This window comes from Rousettus aegyptiacus, unplaced genomic scaffold (assembly GCF_014176215.1).
Source record: "Rousettus aegyptiacus isolate mRouAeg1 unplaced genomic scaffold, mRouAeg1.p scaffold_m13_p_3, whole genome shotgun sequence".
NCBI lineage: Eukaryota > Metazoa > Chordata > Mammalia > Chiroptera > Pteropodidae > Rousettus > Rousettus aegyptiacus.
Genome location: NW_023416306.1, coordinates 128,802,788 through 128,817,801, shown reverse-complemented (window position 1 = coordinate 128,817,801; position 15,014 = coordinate 128,802,788). Strand labels below are relative to the sequence as shown.

At 42.8% G+C, this 15,014-nt stretch overlaps 1 protein-coding gene across 1 annotated transcript in view; it reads left to right on the top strand.

Moving 5' to 3' along the window:
• Window positions 1-1,774: 1,774 nt before the first annotated feature.
• The window catches only part of ANXA2 (annexin A2), a 39,574-nt gene continuing 26,334 nt past the window's right edge, over window positions 1,775-15,014 (top strand). Inside the window, exons 1-2 of the mRNA XM_016126947.2 lie at window positions 1,775-1,868; window positions 12,120-12,178. Coding sequence (XP_015982433.1) covers window positions 12,131-12,178 — 48 coding nt within the window. The 5' untranslated portion in view covers window positions 1,775-1,868; window positions 12,120-12,130. The remainder of the gene's footprint in view (window positions 1,869-12,119; window positions 12,179-15,014) is intronic.

Sequence of the window (15,014 nt, the reverse complement as noted above, 5' to 3'; positions counted from 1 at the left end):
GAAAGAAAAAACGAATCTTTGCACTAAGAGATTCATAAATTCTTTTATACTGGCGGAATTGGCCCCACATTTTAAAATTTATTTATAAACCATAACTTCTAATAGCTTCATTTTTGTATCAGTGTTAAGTTCTACAGCATGAAACAAAGTGGTTATTGCACAGATCTGTTTTGTTTGGATTTGCTGGATGCCTAAGATAAGCAAAAACATTCTTTTGTATATTTGGTGGCTTTTATGTATTTCATATGATTTGATTTAAATCTCGTCTTTGGTAGAGGGTCCATCACAGCACAATGAGGGATGCGAGGCTGTGAAACCTGCTCAGAGTTGCAGAGAAGGGAGGCTGAATCCTGCCCACCATTACTGTCCGTGTGCCCTTTCTGTCTCAAAGTGCTCATAGGAGTAGGCAGGTAAACACAGTTTCTGCCTGTAAGGCTTTTGGCCTAAATTAAAAATCTGTAAATGTAAATCAGATATTGTATCAAAAGAGTTGCTTTATTTTCTGTTTGTACTTCTGATAGGGCCTGTCAGGTATCATCCAAGTGTAAGAAGAGCTGGGTAACAATGAGGTCTGGGTTGAACGGCCTGAGACCCCGTTTGTGGCCTGGACTTTGCAGCTAACTGGCGTGACAGCGATGTCTTTTTGCCTCTCTATCATGTTTTTTTTGATTCCCAGGAGTGAAACGACATTCAACCGGAAAGTAAAAATGAACGTTAAGATAGATGGGAGACTAAAACACAGAAGCATCAAGAGGAGGAGAAAGAGCTGCATGGAGTGAGAGTGAACAGAGGGAATTCAGAGGCGTCCTGAGAAGCCCTTGGATTGTTAGCGTATCCAGCCAGTTTGAAGTTTGAGTATAGTTCTTGCGCAGGCACAGACAAAAACACGTTTGCGTACTTGTTGCCACTATGGGTTGTGGGAGCAAAGCAGGGAAGACAAGTGAGAGACTGAGGAAAACTATGATAGGGAGCTGGCTGAGCGGCTATGAAAAAAAAAAATGTAGTTGTGAAAGAAGGAAGAGAGGGAACTGGAGACTCAAAACCACTGGCCCCTCCCGGCCCAGGAAGCCATGCCATGAGGATGCCCAGAGCTGCCCGACGGGCAAGGTGCTAAGTCGGGTCCCCCAAGGCTGGGAGAGAAGCTGAGCAGAGCAGTCCTCAGGGAAGGACGTCCGAGGGGTGAGAGGAGAGCGGGATCTTGGTTCCTGGCTTCTGCCTCCCCCCACCCCTCCCCCAATTTTGGCTCCAGGAGGCCCAGGCGGGCCAGTCTCTGCATGGTTGGAGCCGAGGATCGCCTTCCATGGGCTCCTCCCGGGAACTGCTGGCCGGAGGTTAAGCTAACATGTTTGCAGGCGGTAATGAGCTGGATGCCAATGGCCCCAGTTCAGGGGAATCACAACTTATGTTTCTTGGAACAATTCTTCCTTTTTTGCATTGACGCCAAAAAAAAAAAAAAAAATGACTTAACCAAGCTCAGAGTCTACCAAAATCTTACTATTCATCTAAACCGGGACTAAGAACGCCACGTGGCACTCAAGAAGTAAAATGAGGAAGGGAGGCAGAAACGAAGCCGATAATGGGCATCGAGGAAGCCTCGGGGGCGCCTTAACGGAGGGCAGAGGTGTGGGCGCGGGGCCCGCACCACAAGGACTCGGGGAACGTTTCAGGGCGAGACCGGCCCTACCAGCAGGCGGGCCAGGGAGGGTGAGTCACCCTGACTCGGGATGGGAGACGGCAGGGTGAGGGGGAGGCGGGGCGGGGCGGGCCTCGCCCGCGCAGTGAGGATGTGGCGGCATAAAAGCCCCACCCAGGCCTGCCGGCTCCGCTCGGCATCTGGGGACGCTCGCTGCTCTCTGCACCCGGCCCAGGTAAGCTGGGCGCGCCCTGCCCGCCAGCCCGCTATGGCCCCGGGCCGCTGCGCTAGCGGGGCGCCGAGAGCCCGAAGAAAGCTCGGGCAAAGGGAAGCTCGGACGACGGGGACTGGGAGGCCGTTCGGGGTAGGGGGCTCCGGGGACGGTCCGCACAGGGGTTCTGCGGAGAGGGGGCGCAGTGGCGAGGTGGTTCCGGACAGGAGTGAGGGGGGGCCCGGGTGTGCCCCGGCGTTAGGGGTGCTGGGCAGAAGGACGAGGTCGGGCATCCCCCCGAAGTGCTCTCAGGAATCCTGGCAAGGCGGCGCCGGGGAGGGGAGCGGAGGGAGGCCCCGCATTCCAGACGCGGGCTGCTGTGTGTGTAAGACGTGGGGGCGATAGGGTGTGGCCGCCCTGCGAGCTGCCCAGGCCGAGCAGTAATCCCGGGCATTTACCTCCACGTTTAACAAAAGCTTTACGGCTATCTAGAAAGTAATCCCCATCTGTTCCAAGTTTCTTTACTTGAAACTAATGCGCATTTGTGGAACTTGAACCGACCAGCTGCGGTAGGGGGTGGGAGTTCTAGTAGCAACCGCCCTCTCCAATAGAACAAAACAAAACAAAACAACCTCAGCTTATTCTCCTTTGTATAGATTATCTTGTAAGAGACCAATTAATGATTTCTGTGTATCTGGAGAGTTTCCCACTTGGTTGACCGCTTTTACATCTGGAAGGAAGTGTCCTCCGTTGTTCTGTGGGTAGGATTGTCTCTGACTGTTACTCGAGATGATTCGTCAGTGACTCAGTTCAAGGGTACAGAAAAGGGTGTGGCCCCTGGGCCTCTCCATGCAGCTCTATGAAGTGGATCTCAGCCCTGGTGTGAGAGAGCTGGATTCCATCAATTGGCTGTGGAGAAGGTAGGAGGTGGGCTTTATTCTCCTTATCTATGAAAGTGGCATCAAAACGTCCATTTTTACCTCCATTCACATAGATTTATTATTGAAAATTTCAAAAAAGCATTCAAAAATAAATGTGTAAAGCACACTGAAAACATTGTGTCACACAAATGTAGAGTGTCATTTTTGTGTTAAGATCTGCCATTTTAAAGCTGTGTGTATTCTGGAAAAGAGCTGTGGCCTTAGGGGTGCACTAGGGTCTGGAGTCCAGGAATCTGAGTCCCTGAGCTCAGATTCTGCCTAAAAGTGTGTTGCTGCGCCTGTCTGGAACTTGGCGATTTGACATGGACAACGCACTTTCTCACTGAAACAATGTTGTAGGAGTTGCTTAAGTTCCCAGGTTAGCCCAGAAACCCCTTCTTGATTTGCATTGTTTTCTAAGGACTGATTACAAGCCTAATTTGGGGGGTGGGGGTAATGGAGGGTGGAAAGGTGGAAGGGTAACGGAGGATATGTGGGTAGGAAGAATAAATCACTGAAATATTTTTCTGGAACTTGTTTTTCTTTTAAGGTCCCGGATTAAATTATTTTAATTGGAAAATTATGTCTTTGCCCCCTTTCCACTTTTCTCTGACTTCGGACTGCCTCTTTGAAGACCTTTCTTGACGTCGGACAAAAGCCAGCCAGGCTTATCCAGTTCTGCTGTGTTGTCCTCCTTCCCATTTCAGTGTACTCAGCAGAGACCGGCAAATTGAATCAATATTCATTAATTAATATTCAATATTAGGAATGGTTGGTGGTCCGAATATCTTCAGCAACCCGGATGAGCTGTGTTATTTAAAAAAACAAGAAAACCTTGTTAAACAGATCTGTAGTTTATAGAATTTGAGGCTATGGAATCAAGGAGCCACATAATTTAATACTCAGACAATGTGAAGAAAGATTTTAGATGAGGCCAGGTTCAGAGAGCCAAACTTAACATAGTGGCCTCTGTGGCTAGTGACTTCCAGCTTAGCACTCTCTACCCTTCTAAGTCCATTTGTTCTATAAAAGCTTTAAGGGTTTCTCCAAAAGTATCCAACTCATGCAGTGGAAGGGTGTGATCATCAATGTGCCTTTTTTAAAATTTGGGGGTTTAAGATTTGGAGACAGCCTGGATTTTGTAATCCCCCAAAGTGCCAAGTGGCCTGCCTTGGGTAGATGCCCAGGAAATATTGCTGACTCACTGGCTTTGATCAGGAGCTTGGTCTTGGATCGGCGTCTCAATATTTAATATCCTGTGGCGGAACTATTGAAGTACTGTATTGATTGACATTAGGCTGGCAGTTGTGGCCATTAGTTTCCTGACTAATTTCTGATATAAGTACTTTTTCTGGCAAGGTAGATCTCTTTCTATAATTGCTATTGATTTTGAGGCCTGTAGGCTCTTACTGCACCATCAGGCTTACACTCTGGCACTAACACATTGTCATGGGCCTTTGTTCTCTCTCTTTGCTTGTGCAGGGGCCCTGGGCCGGCTGAGCCATTTTTCACTAATTGAGAGTAGGTATGCTGGGCTGCTTTAAACAATATTAAGCACCTACTGTGTTCTACTCATAGGCACTGGGCATACAGCACTGAACAAAAAAGACAAAAAAAATAGACAAAATAAGTGAATTGTATAGTCAGTAACTGGATTTTGAATGTTATATATTTTTCAAATTAGTGTTACTTTCCACACTTGGTTGGAGCTCCTTTCCCCTTCATCCAGCTGTTCCAGACACCTGAGTATCCTATTTACCCTCCTTTAGGGAAACTGTTGTTTAAAGTTATTGCAACTTAACCTGCCTTCCAGATTTGATTGTGAGAATTAGATAGAAATACAATGCTCCTTTTTTTTTTTAATTTTTTTATTTTTGGACAAGAGTATTCAACCCTCCTCATTTTCCCTGGTGCCACACCCTATTCTAGTTTTAGGCAACATCAGAGGAAATTCCAGTCCTTTAAAAAAAGTTCTTTCCGCCCATTCACTCTGTGGGATATTTTTCCTTCTCCTATCGCCAGGGGCAGTCCCCATCTACTTTGTTGGGGAGCAGGTCAGCAGTAGAGGTCAAGAGATGCCCAGGCTTGTTCTTCTGGGTGGTTCCCCTGAGATTACCTAAAAGTCTCCCCTTTAGGATACACCTTGAAGCTTTTAAACCATCTGCGCTCAGTCTTGTCAGAGAAGTCAATAACATCCAAGTAGTCTAATCCCAGGCTTGGTGGAAAATTCTGATTTACTGGAGTGGCTGTGGCTGGAATCCTTGCCCTTTGTCTCCCTGCCACACCCAGTCTACACACTCAGAGGAAATCAGAGTCCCAAGGCCGCTTGTCAGTCTTTCCTCCCCACCTCCTTCCTTGCCTTTCCTGTCATAGGAAATGTAGGCTACACTTCCAGGTTGTCCTGTCCAGTGGACAGTGCTGGGACCCAAGTACAGAGTGGTGTGCCAGGTTGGGGTGCATATCATAAGGAAAAAGAGGTTTCTCTGAAGTGATCTTGCCAGGCTTTGCGAAGGTTCGCTCAGAAGCTGGGAATTGAAGCCTCCAGCTCTGAATGTATGGAGCTGGAACTGAGGTATTCAGTCTGAGGGAGAGAAAGAAAACTGAAGGAGAGTGCATTGGAAAAGAAGAGGGGGCGGGAAGAAAATATGGGAAAACTCAGTTTTTGCAAACCATCCACAAACATGACTGAACGCCTAGTGTGGACGAGGGTCAGACCAATGAGGAAACAGGAATGAATAGAAATGCTGTAATGGAAGACCAGCTCTATTACACTCAACCCTGATGTTTCATAGACACCACAAACCACAGCAGCACAGAGCAAGGAGAGGTGCAGGAGAAAAGGTAACAGTATTTTTTGTGTCCTGAAGTCTCATGAGGATGGTAGTTGATCAAGATTTGAGTTCATAGTGAAGGGAACTTGGAGAACCAGGGGGTAGCAGGGCAGTGCTCAGTGTGTTTGGAGAACAATTATCAGTCCAATCTGACTTTGGTGCTGGATGTGTGTGCTGGTACGTGTGCACACAGGTTTGTAGGAGTTATTTATAGAACAGTAGGTAAAGTCTAGAGTGTGAAAGATCCTGAGTGCTGAGTTCAGACTTTTTTATTCTGTTGGCAGCAGGGTCCCACTGGAAATATAATATGTGGGGCCATAAAACACTGAAATTGAGTTGTACATGTAAAGGCCTTCATGTCCCACCCCTCGAAGTGCTTGGCGCCGACTGACATCATTCTTCTCACTGGTTTCTTTCTGCCCACTCCAACCCCATATCAGGAGACTAACAGAGAGGCTCTAAGAGCAAGAGGCAGCAACATGTCTGTAGGTGGCAAACAAATATTGATCAGATCAGGCAGCGAAAGACAAGCCTGAGCAAGTGATGTTGTGTATACATCTAGCTCGGTATGGCCAAGGCTGCTGGACAGAATTCCAGGATTTTTGGAGAATGACTTGGCCGCGTGACTCAGGCATTAATCAAGAACATGAAACCAAGGAGAAAAGTGTGTGATTTGGGGAAGATTCTGTTAATAAAAAACCTTTGGGGATGGGGTGGGGCAGACAGTGGACTGTAGTGGAAACTCCCCACACTCCTCCACTTATGCATTATTCCCCTGCTAGGTTTCCTCCTTTAGACCCAGGATTTTGCACAGTAAGGGCTTTGGAGGGGAAGCCCAACACTCCACACTCCACACTCCCACTCCACCCATTTTTCGGTTTAAAAATCCTCATTTATATCATCCGGTCAGTCCCTGATTGATTCATCATGGTTGCTAGGGTAGTGTTTTGTGGTGACGCATCAACACTCCACGTTTAAACTATAAAGTGGGTGTGTCCACAAATCTGCTGGATTGTACTTAGATTCTACTGTGCAGACCAGCCCTGTTGCAACATGTTGTGCAAATTAATGTTTGTGCTTTCTGGAGCTGATTTAATTTATTTCAGTAGAACTTGTTTTTACTTAAAGTGTTGACTTTTAGGTTTACTTTTTTTGTTTCAACCTGTTTGCAGACTTTGTTTCACTTTTCTTTTGGGAGGAGAAGTTAAAGCTCTTTCACTGGTACTATTTTCGTTGTAACAATGTGTTTGAAGTGACACAAAATATGAAAATCTATAGGGTTTTTTTTTAAAAAAAAAAAAAAAAGGACAGACCCTTAAATTCTCTTTAAGACAGTCCTGCTAACTGCAAATGACTTGTTTTCAAAAGTTTTTCATTAATGTTTTCCATTCTAAGAGCTTTCTTAGCCAGTTAACAGTCTCATTAATATTTTCAAGGCCAGAGGAAACTGCTCTGTTCCCTATATTAGGGTGGAGCTGAGTCAGTGTGTGAATTATTTAAAACCAGTTTGAAGTGGGTGTGGCTCTTTCACTAAGTTTCTCTGTACCTCTGTTTTCTTAAAGGAAAAACTTTCCCTGATATATGACCATTTTAATGATCTTGTCTAGTAACCCAACCCTTCTCTGGGAATGAAAGGTACTGATGTAGAGGAACTCATCAGCAGATTGAATTTGCTGATTTTTTTTTTCTTTTTTGCAAGTTGAAACTAGTTGGAGATCTGGGTGAGGCTGAAGTATTGGAAAGAGTGATGTACACTACTGCTTTCATGTTCTGTAGGCAGTCTGCCAGAAAAAAGGGTGGTGGTTCCACTTTTAATGAATTTATGAATTTCACACTATGACAAGGAGTCAGTGGGAATGGAATTGTCTCATGGCACATAGACCTTTATTTCATTCTTATTCAAAACAATAGGTATACTAAGGTGGAGCTATAGTTTTCAGTGAGAAAACAGCCTCCAGAGCAAATGTGGTGGTGAACAAATGCTATGAGTATTGGGAAAAATCACTGTGGCTTTCTAGCTCTCTGGCATCTCCGTAGTCAAGTTTAAATTTGCGCCATTCAGAAACTTACATTTTAGCCCCTCCTCACCGCACCCTCCACCAAAGGCGCCACTGTAGACGTGGCATATTTTAAGCCTGTCTTCTTGTTCTGCTGTCGCCCAAGGGACATTCTCCTCCATCCCATCTCCCCAGGCTTTCCAACATGTGTCTCTGGCTGGAGTCTTCCAGGGTGATTGCCCTTCCGAACTAGTCATTACCTCACCTGTTAGTCTCTCAGCTGACCTCACTCCTGTTGTTTTTATCTTTTTCTTGGTGTCTTAATTCCTTTTAATGGAGAACCTCTGTGGTAAAATTGTGAAGGGCAAGGATCCAAGAGTCAGAGGACCCAGATTCTGGCTCTATCTTGCTACTTGTTAGGGGTGATCGGGGCTAATCTCTTCAGTGTCTCACTGGGGCGAAACCGGAGAGAGATCTGGAAGGTCCTGTGGGGTGGGGTCTGCATATATCATAGTTTTGTTTGTGTGTTTCTCATAGCCCTTAATCCAGGGTGGGCAAGTGTGTGCTTGTTATACAGGTTTGTTGATAGATTACTTGAATGTTAACCAGTGTTTGTAACCTACAGTAGCGCTGCCAAGACTTTTTCCACTCTTGAGGGTAGTAGCACACTGACACTTTCTCATTAATCAAATTTACTATATTAAGCTAATGTTTGAACAAATATGTGTGGCAAAGCCAACTATTTCTTCTAGAGACTAATCAATCATCTACAAAATGACTTTGTTTTGCCAGAGGATTGGATGCTGTAAAGAAACGGGACCATAGTTTATTTCTAAGGCGAAAATGTGTTTGCTGTTAAGCTTGTATGAAATAGGAACTATATGGGTGCAAAAGATATGCATGGAGTAATGGCAAGTTTCATGGACATTGCTTTGTGGTTATTGACATTTTTGCTTTTTTTGCAGAATGATTATAGATATAAATGTTAATTATGCAAAATAGCATCTCATTTAGCACCTAGAGTGTGCAAAGACTTATATCTGTGGGTAAGCTGACTTTATGGAGAGACAAGAAAGGTAAAACTTCCCATTGCAATGACTTGGACTTAAGCATTTGCCATTTGAATACTTAGTCCATGGCAGGAACTCTGCACATTTGCTCAGTGCATTAGTCTAGTGGCATGAGAAGGTGCTTCTCGCATTGAGTGGTGGGAGAGAGCGCTGTGGGATGGGGGCTGGAGGAGATGCCAGAGTAATGCTGACTTGAGGGATGGGCAGGGTTTGTGTAACTAGAATTGTTGAGGGTGAGGAGTTGGGGGAGGAAAGAAACCCAAATGAATGTGCTGTAGATTAAAGGAGTTTGGTGTGTTTGGGGAGGAGCAAGTAATGATTTGGCCCGAGTCCACTTTCCCTGGGGAGGAGATAGAAGATGCTGAGGCTGGGTTCCCATGCCAATTTTTGAGGGGCAGACTGAGCTGGAATAAGAACGCCACGGAAGGATGGATTGTGCACAAGATCAAATAGAAGAATTTAATTGATAGTGGCATGTAGGACTAATTTGATGAAAGAATAGCACAGCTGTCAACCATAAAACAGAAAGGAAGATTTATGGAACTTTTAAAAACCCCTATTTTTTGTCTCTTCTCAATGGTTGTGGCTATGGAGAAGAATTAACCTGAGTGGAGAGTATATATCAGATTGTCTTTGATTTGTACAGTACGGAGGGTCCCATGTGGGACACGGTTAAGCAGCTGCCTGCAAAGCCAGTGCTCAGAGCTGGAAAGGCAACTTGAAAGAACTACACAGTAAAAACTTACTCTGCCTCTGTGATTGAGATTTCTTTAGTATCAGAATTAGTGTGATATTTAATAAATAACTGGAATTTAATCCACACGTCTTTATAAGTGGAAATAATTCTATTTGAAACTCTGACTTACTGGTCCTGTTTTTATTTCTTAGCTGTTTACAGTGGGGACTAGAATTCTGCAAGTTTACAGTGGGGACTAGAATTCTGCAAGGCAGGTGACAACAGTTTACCCCTCATGGCAGATCTAGTCCAGTTGTGACCGTGCCCCCAGGGTGATAGTCAAACCGGGACTGGGGTGGTTCAGTGTCTTAGAGGATTCATCTCTGCTCCGTTGTTCCTCAGGCTAAAGGATACTGACGAGACTCTTTGGAATGTTTCTTGGCCCAACTTGAAAATGGAGATTGCATGAGTAGACTCACAAACTTGTCTGTCTTAAATTTAACAGGCAGGACATCGCAAACTTAGTCTTTAAGTGACCTGGCCACTTCACAGGTTTTCGGGGTAGGATTGAATCATGGCACCGTGGGATTTTCTAGACCAGTTTTGTGCAGTAGAAATAGAATGTGAGCGGCATATGCAACTGTAAATTTTTTAGTAGCCACATTAAAAAAAACAAAATAAAAAGTAGATAAAATTGAATTTAAATAGTTTTTGATTTAATCCAATATACCCAATACATCATAAATATAATATATAATTAAATAAAAAATTACTGAGAGATTTTACATTCTTTTTCTCATACTTTTCAAAATCTGGTTTGTACTTTATATTTACAGCACATCTCAGTTTGGACTAGACGGTTTTCAAATGCTTTATAGCTACATGTTGCTGGTGGCAGTCCAGCTACAGAGCAAGAATGTGGAAAAAAAAAAACAAGAACCAAAAAGACAAGACTTTTTCAGGGCAGCATCAGGTTCACAGAAAGATTGAGTGGACAGTACAGCGAGTTCCCATATATCCCCAGCACCACACATGTACAACCTCCTCCACTAACAACATCTCCCACCAAAGTGGTAGATTTGTTACAATTGGTGAATCTATACCGATTGACACATCACTATCAGTCAGTCTGTAGTTCACATTAGGGTTCACTCTTGGTGATATACTGTGGGTTTTGACAGATGCATAATGATGTATATTCACCATTACAGTATCATATACAAGTTTCATGGCTTTAGAAATCCTTTGTGTTCCACCTATTTATCCTTTTCTCCTTCCCCTCTAATCCCTGACAACTACTGACCTTTGTACTATCTGCATAGTTTTGCCTTTTCCAGAATGTCATGTAGTTTGAATCATACAGTATGTAGACTTTTCAGACTGTCTTCTCTCACTTAGTAATGCATTGAAGGTTTTCTTCATGTCTGTTCATGGCTCGATAGCCCATTTCTTTTTGGTGATGAATGTTATTTAGTTGTCTGTATGTACTACAGTTTATAGAGGAAGACTTTTTGCACATCAGGTTGGTACTCCAGTAGTGGGACCTATTTGAAGTGGGGGTGGGGGGTATGAGAGTTATGAGAGTGGGGGGAATTAGAATAGCAGTGGTTTTCTTTTTGTTGTGCTTTAAAAGCTTCTGTGAGCATCAAGAAGAGAGAGGAGGAATCTAGGAGAGAGTTCAGGATGAAAATCTTATGGAAATATATACATAATCACAAATAAAGGCCAATCCTCTGCTCTTATAGTCCCTCTCCTACACCTCACACAGAGCCTGGAATCTGCTTAGTCCAAAGCCATCCGAAAAGTTAGCAAGGGTCTATCAAATAATCCCGCCAAACTGGTTTTATGAAAATATTTAGACCAAGCAAACTTTTGGAGGAGAAGACTGTTAAGCAAAATAGACAAAAGTAGGAGTTGCCGCAATTTCAATGTCATTCCAACCCTGTTTCGGAATATGGCTCTGCGGTCTCCTTTATTTTGGGGATGCTGCTGCCTTGTCTTTGTTAAGATCAATTTCATGCCCGCTGAGTACTCTTTATTGGCAGGGGTTGGTGTGTTGATTCCGAGAATTGTGTGATTGCAAAACTGGAAAGCCACATTCATCAGGCTATAGTGCCACAGCCTGAGTAAGTGTATTAACGGGAAAATGACTTCATCGCAGCCATTTTGAATCTCAAATGCAAGGATCAATCTTTTATGGAATGAGTTAATGTCAGAAAATCTATCCACTGTCTTTCTCATTAACAGCTTAATATCTTCCAAGCATTGGTGAGCTAAGAAAATAATTAAACATAGTAATAAAGTGTTCTTTTCACGAGTGGGCTAGCATGAAAATGTTGCTTTCACTTCACACCCATAGTTTTCAGGCCTTTTCGATCTATTAAATTTCTGGTGAGGAATAACAGAAGTCATGGCTGGTTTGACAAACACCACCTTTTATGAGTGGTGGATGACTCAGTTTTATCCTGTTTGAACAAGGTATAGAGAGTTCCTTGGGCTTGGGCAGCATTTTTTATATTCACAAATCAGTCTCCCCAGGTTCTGTTCAAACCGAGCAAAAGAAAGACTGGCTAGCTCAGTAGTCCATTCCAAACCTAAGGCAAACCATTGCCAACATTTAATTTTCCTAGTCATCAGATGGGAATTGTGTCTATTTGCAAAAATTACTCTAATATCCCCAGATGAAATGGTCCAAGAAGTAGAGATTAATGTAATGAATCACTGTGCTTGAGGGGAAAGGAAAGCCTCTTCATTAAGACTTTTTGTTGTTGTTTTTTTTAGCTTCTTTCAAAATGTCTACTGTTCACGAAATTATGTGCAAGCTCAGCTTGGAGGGTGATGTAAGTATATCATTTTCCTTTGTGTCATTTTTGCAAATTGGACATCTCTCTGGATAACTGTGCTGCTCCCTTTCCTTGTATATCTAAGGAAAAATGGGATCGAATTCAGATAATCATTACCCCTCTTTGTTCTCTTTTCTCCCCTCATTACTTTAGCTGTTCTTAGTAGTTTGATTTGAAAGAAATATTTTGGCACTAGAAACTTTTTTGGCATCACATTAAAATTGAACAGACGCTAGTGACACCGAGGTGGCTAGAATTTTATTCTGCTATATGCTTAACATGCCGGTGGTAGTAATTGTTATTATGATACATGACTTTTAATGTCACACCCTGGGAATGGTTGGCCATATCAGAAATGATTCTGAGTGTTTTAGACTTCTTAGTGTCTGGGAAGTTATTCCAGATAAGAACTTTTTCTTTCTTTTTAAATTTAGCACCTGGAGAATCTTTTCTGGCAAAGATCTAAAATGAGAGTACTATAATTCATCATGTTTCCCTTTTTGCTTTGGCTGTCGAGGAGCTCAGAATTATTAATTGTCTTTCACAAGAAATATGTGAACCTAGAAACCTGACGCTTTTGCTTCTTTGTTTTAGTTTTAAAAAGTTTAAACTATATATGAGATTATAAGTCACTGCAAATTCTTTTAGAATCAAGTAGAATATAAATTATGAATTTACAAAATACGTAATATACATCTTTCAGGTCATCTCAGTCAAAATGGCTTTTACAAAAACTCAGCAGTGACACTGGTTTTTAGGCATAGCTTGCAGATACTACACAATATGCTTTCATTTAAATTAAATTACAGAGAAGCACTCAAGAGTGAGCAGACAACAACTTGGATCCAGTGGTATAAGATCTTCTGTATTATCTCCAGTGCTTGCCATAAATACGTTCAGATTGATGATGTCCATGCAAGCACAGCCAGTCTTCCTTGGTGGTCTCCCATCCAAGTACTAACCAGGCCTGACCCTGCTTAGCTTCCAAGATCAGACAGGAGCGGGAATGTTCAGAGTGGCATGGTCGTAGACTGCAAGCACAGATTTTATGGCATATAAAACCTACACATTTTTAATCTTCCCTTTCGGAACATGTGCGCATTGTTGTTGGCAACAATACAAGCTGCATGTTGCAGTCTAGACAAGTCCAGGAACTAAATGATTTTTTTCAGTAATAGATCTGATCTTTAGATTGTTTTTGGTATCAGTATTCATGAGAGGGCTTTTCATGTAGCCTCTGAAGTTACCATACTCTAATATAATGAATTTCTCAGTGTGGCGATATGAAACTACAGCAGAAAATGTCATGTGTTCCCCAGTATTTTGAAGGAAGAGAAAAATCACTTTTGCCTCAATAATTTGATTTTTACATGAGTGGATTTTACAGGTAATAGGTTCAGTTATCCATTTAATTTTGTTTCCAGAGATACTATAAAATTATGTAAAAATTTTCCTACCCTGTTTTGAAATAAGATGTCTGTCAATAAAGCCGTATGTGATATGGCTCAATAACCAGATTATCTGGCTTTGTAAATAATTGACAGTACTGTTCATAAATAGAAAGATGTTTTCCCTTAGATTTCCATTTACATTTTGTAGCCACCATAGCAAATACAGTATTTCAAGAGAGCACCTTATCCTTACCATTTTTTTCCTGAATGTGTTCTCCATTTCCATTGAGTTAATCTTAATTGGAAAGGTTAAGCAGTGAAATTAGGTGGAAAATGCCTTGATAATCCATTGTTTTTCAGAGTTATAAATATTAACTGTTGGCCAGGATTTACTATTTGGCCACGATGGTTCATTACAAGTACGTTTTGAAACATTTTAACCAGCCCCGAACTTAGATTTTTGTCTTGTTCTGGGAGACATTTAAGAGGATGGCCTCTTAGTTGCTTACCACTTACCTATACAACGTCACTACTAACGAAACCAACTCGTGTGGGAGCCAGAGTGACTTTTATGTGATTACCTGTGGGTAGAGAGGTAAGTTAGGGGACCCAAGTCTCCGACTCTTTCCAGAAACTGAGCCAGGGCAAAGTCATCGTGTTATAATGGGCATTACGTACTTAGGGGGAGATAGTGGGGACTTTTAGGATGGAGAACCTTGATGTTGAAGGTGGGGCAGTGGTGGATGGCTCCACTGACCATCAGCCATCCCGAACCACACTGTGCATCCTGTTGTCTATCTTTTGTTTTGGGAGTGGGTTGCAGGGAGGAGGAAAGTCATAAGAGCATTTCAAAGGAAGGAAGTTGGCCCTTTGAAAGGAGAACTGATAGAGAAGCAGGCTATTGCTCTTACCTCAATCTGGAGTGGGATGAGGGTCAATCCATCCCATCAGGAAGGGTAATGGGCTTTGAAAATCATTGGAAAGGAAGAGGGTCAGGTTTGAAAGGCAAAAAGAAAAAAAATATATGAGGAAGAGTGGTAGGCAGAGGGAATAGTGTTAAAGAAAGCAGAGGAGGAGAGAGAGGAGCAGGAGGAACTTGGTTGACAAGAAGAGGATGTGGGCCTGACCACCTTGGTGCCAAGGCGGTAGCCAAAGTGGAGGGGGACTTCCTTCATTTACCATATAGAGATAGGTGGGCAGGCATCTTTCATTTGCTTTTATTTATTTTATTATTTTTTAAATTAATTTATTTTTTTTATGGTGGATTGGTTAACAAAATCCAATACGTTTCAGCCGTACACTTTAACAGTAAGGCATATATACATTTATACTGTGTGTTCACCTCCCATAGTTAGATTTCTTTCTGTCATCACATATTTGACCCCCTTTACCCAGTCTACCTCCCCGCTCCCCCATTTGCTTTTAAAAGAATTGTGAGCCTA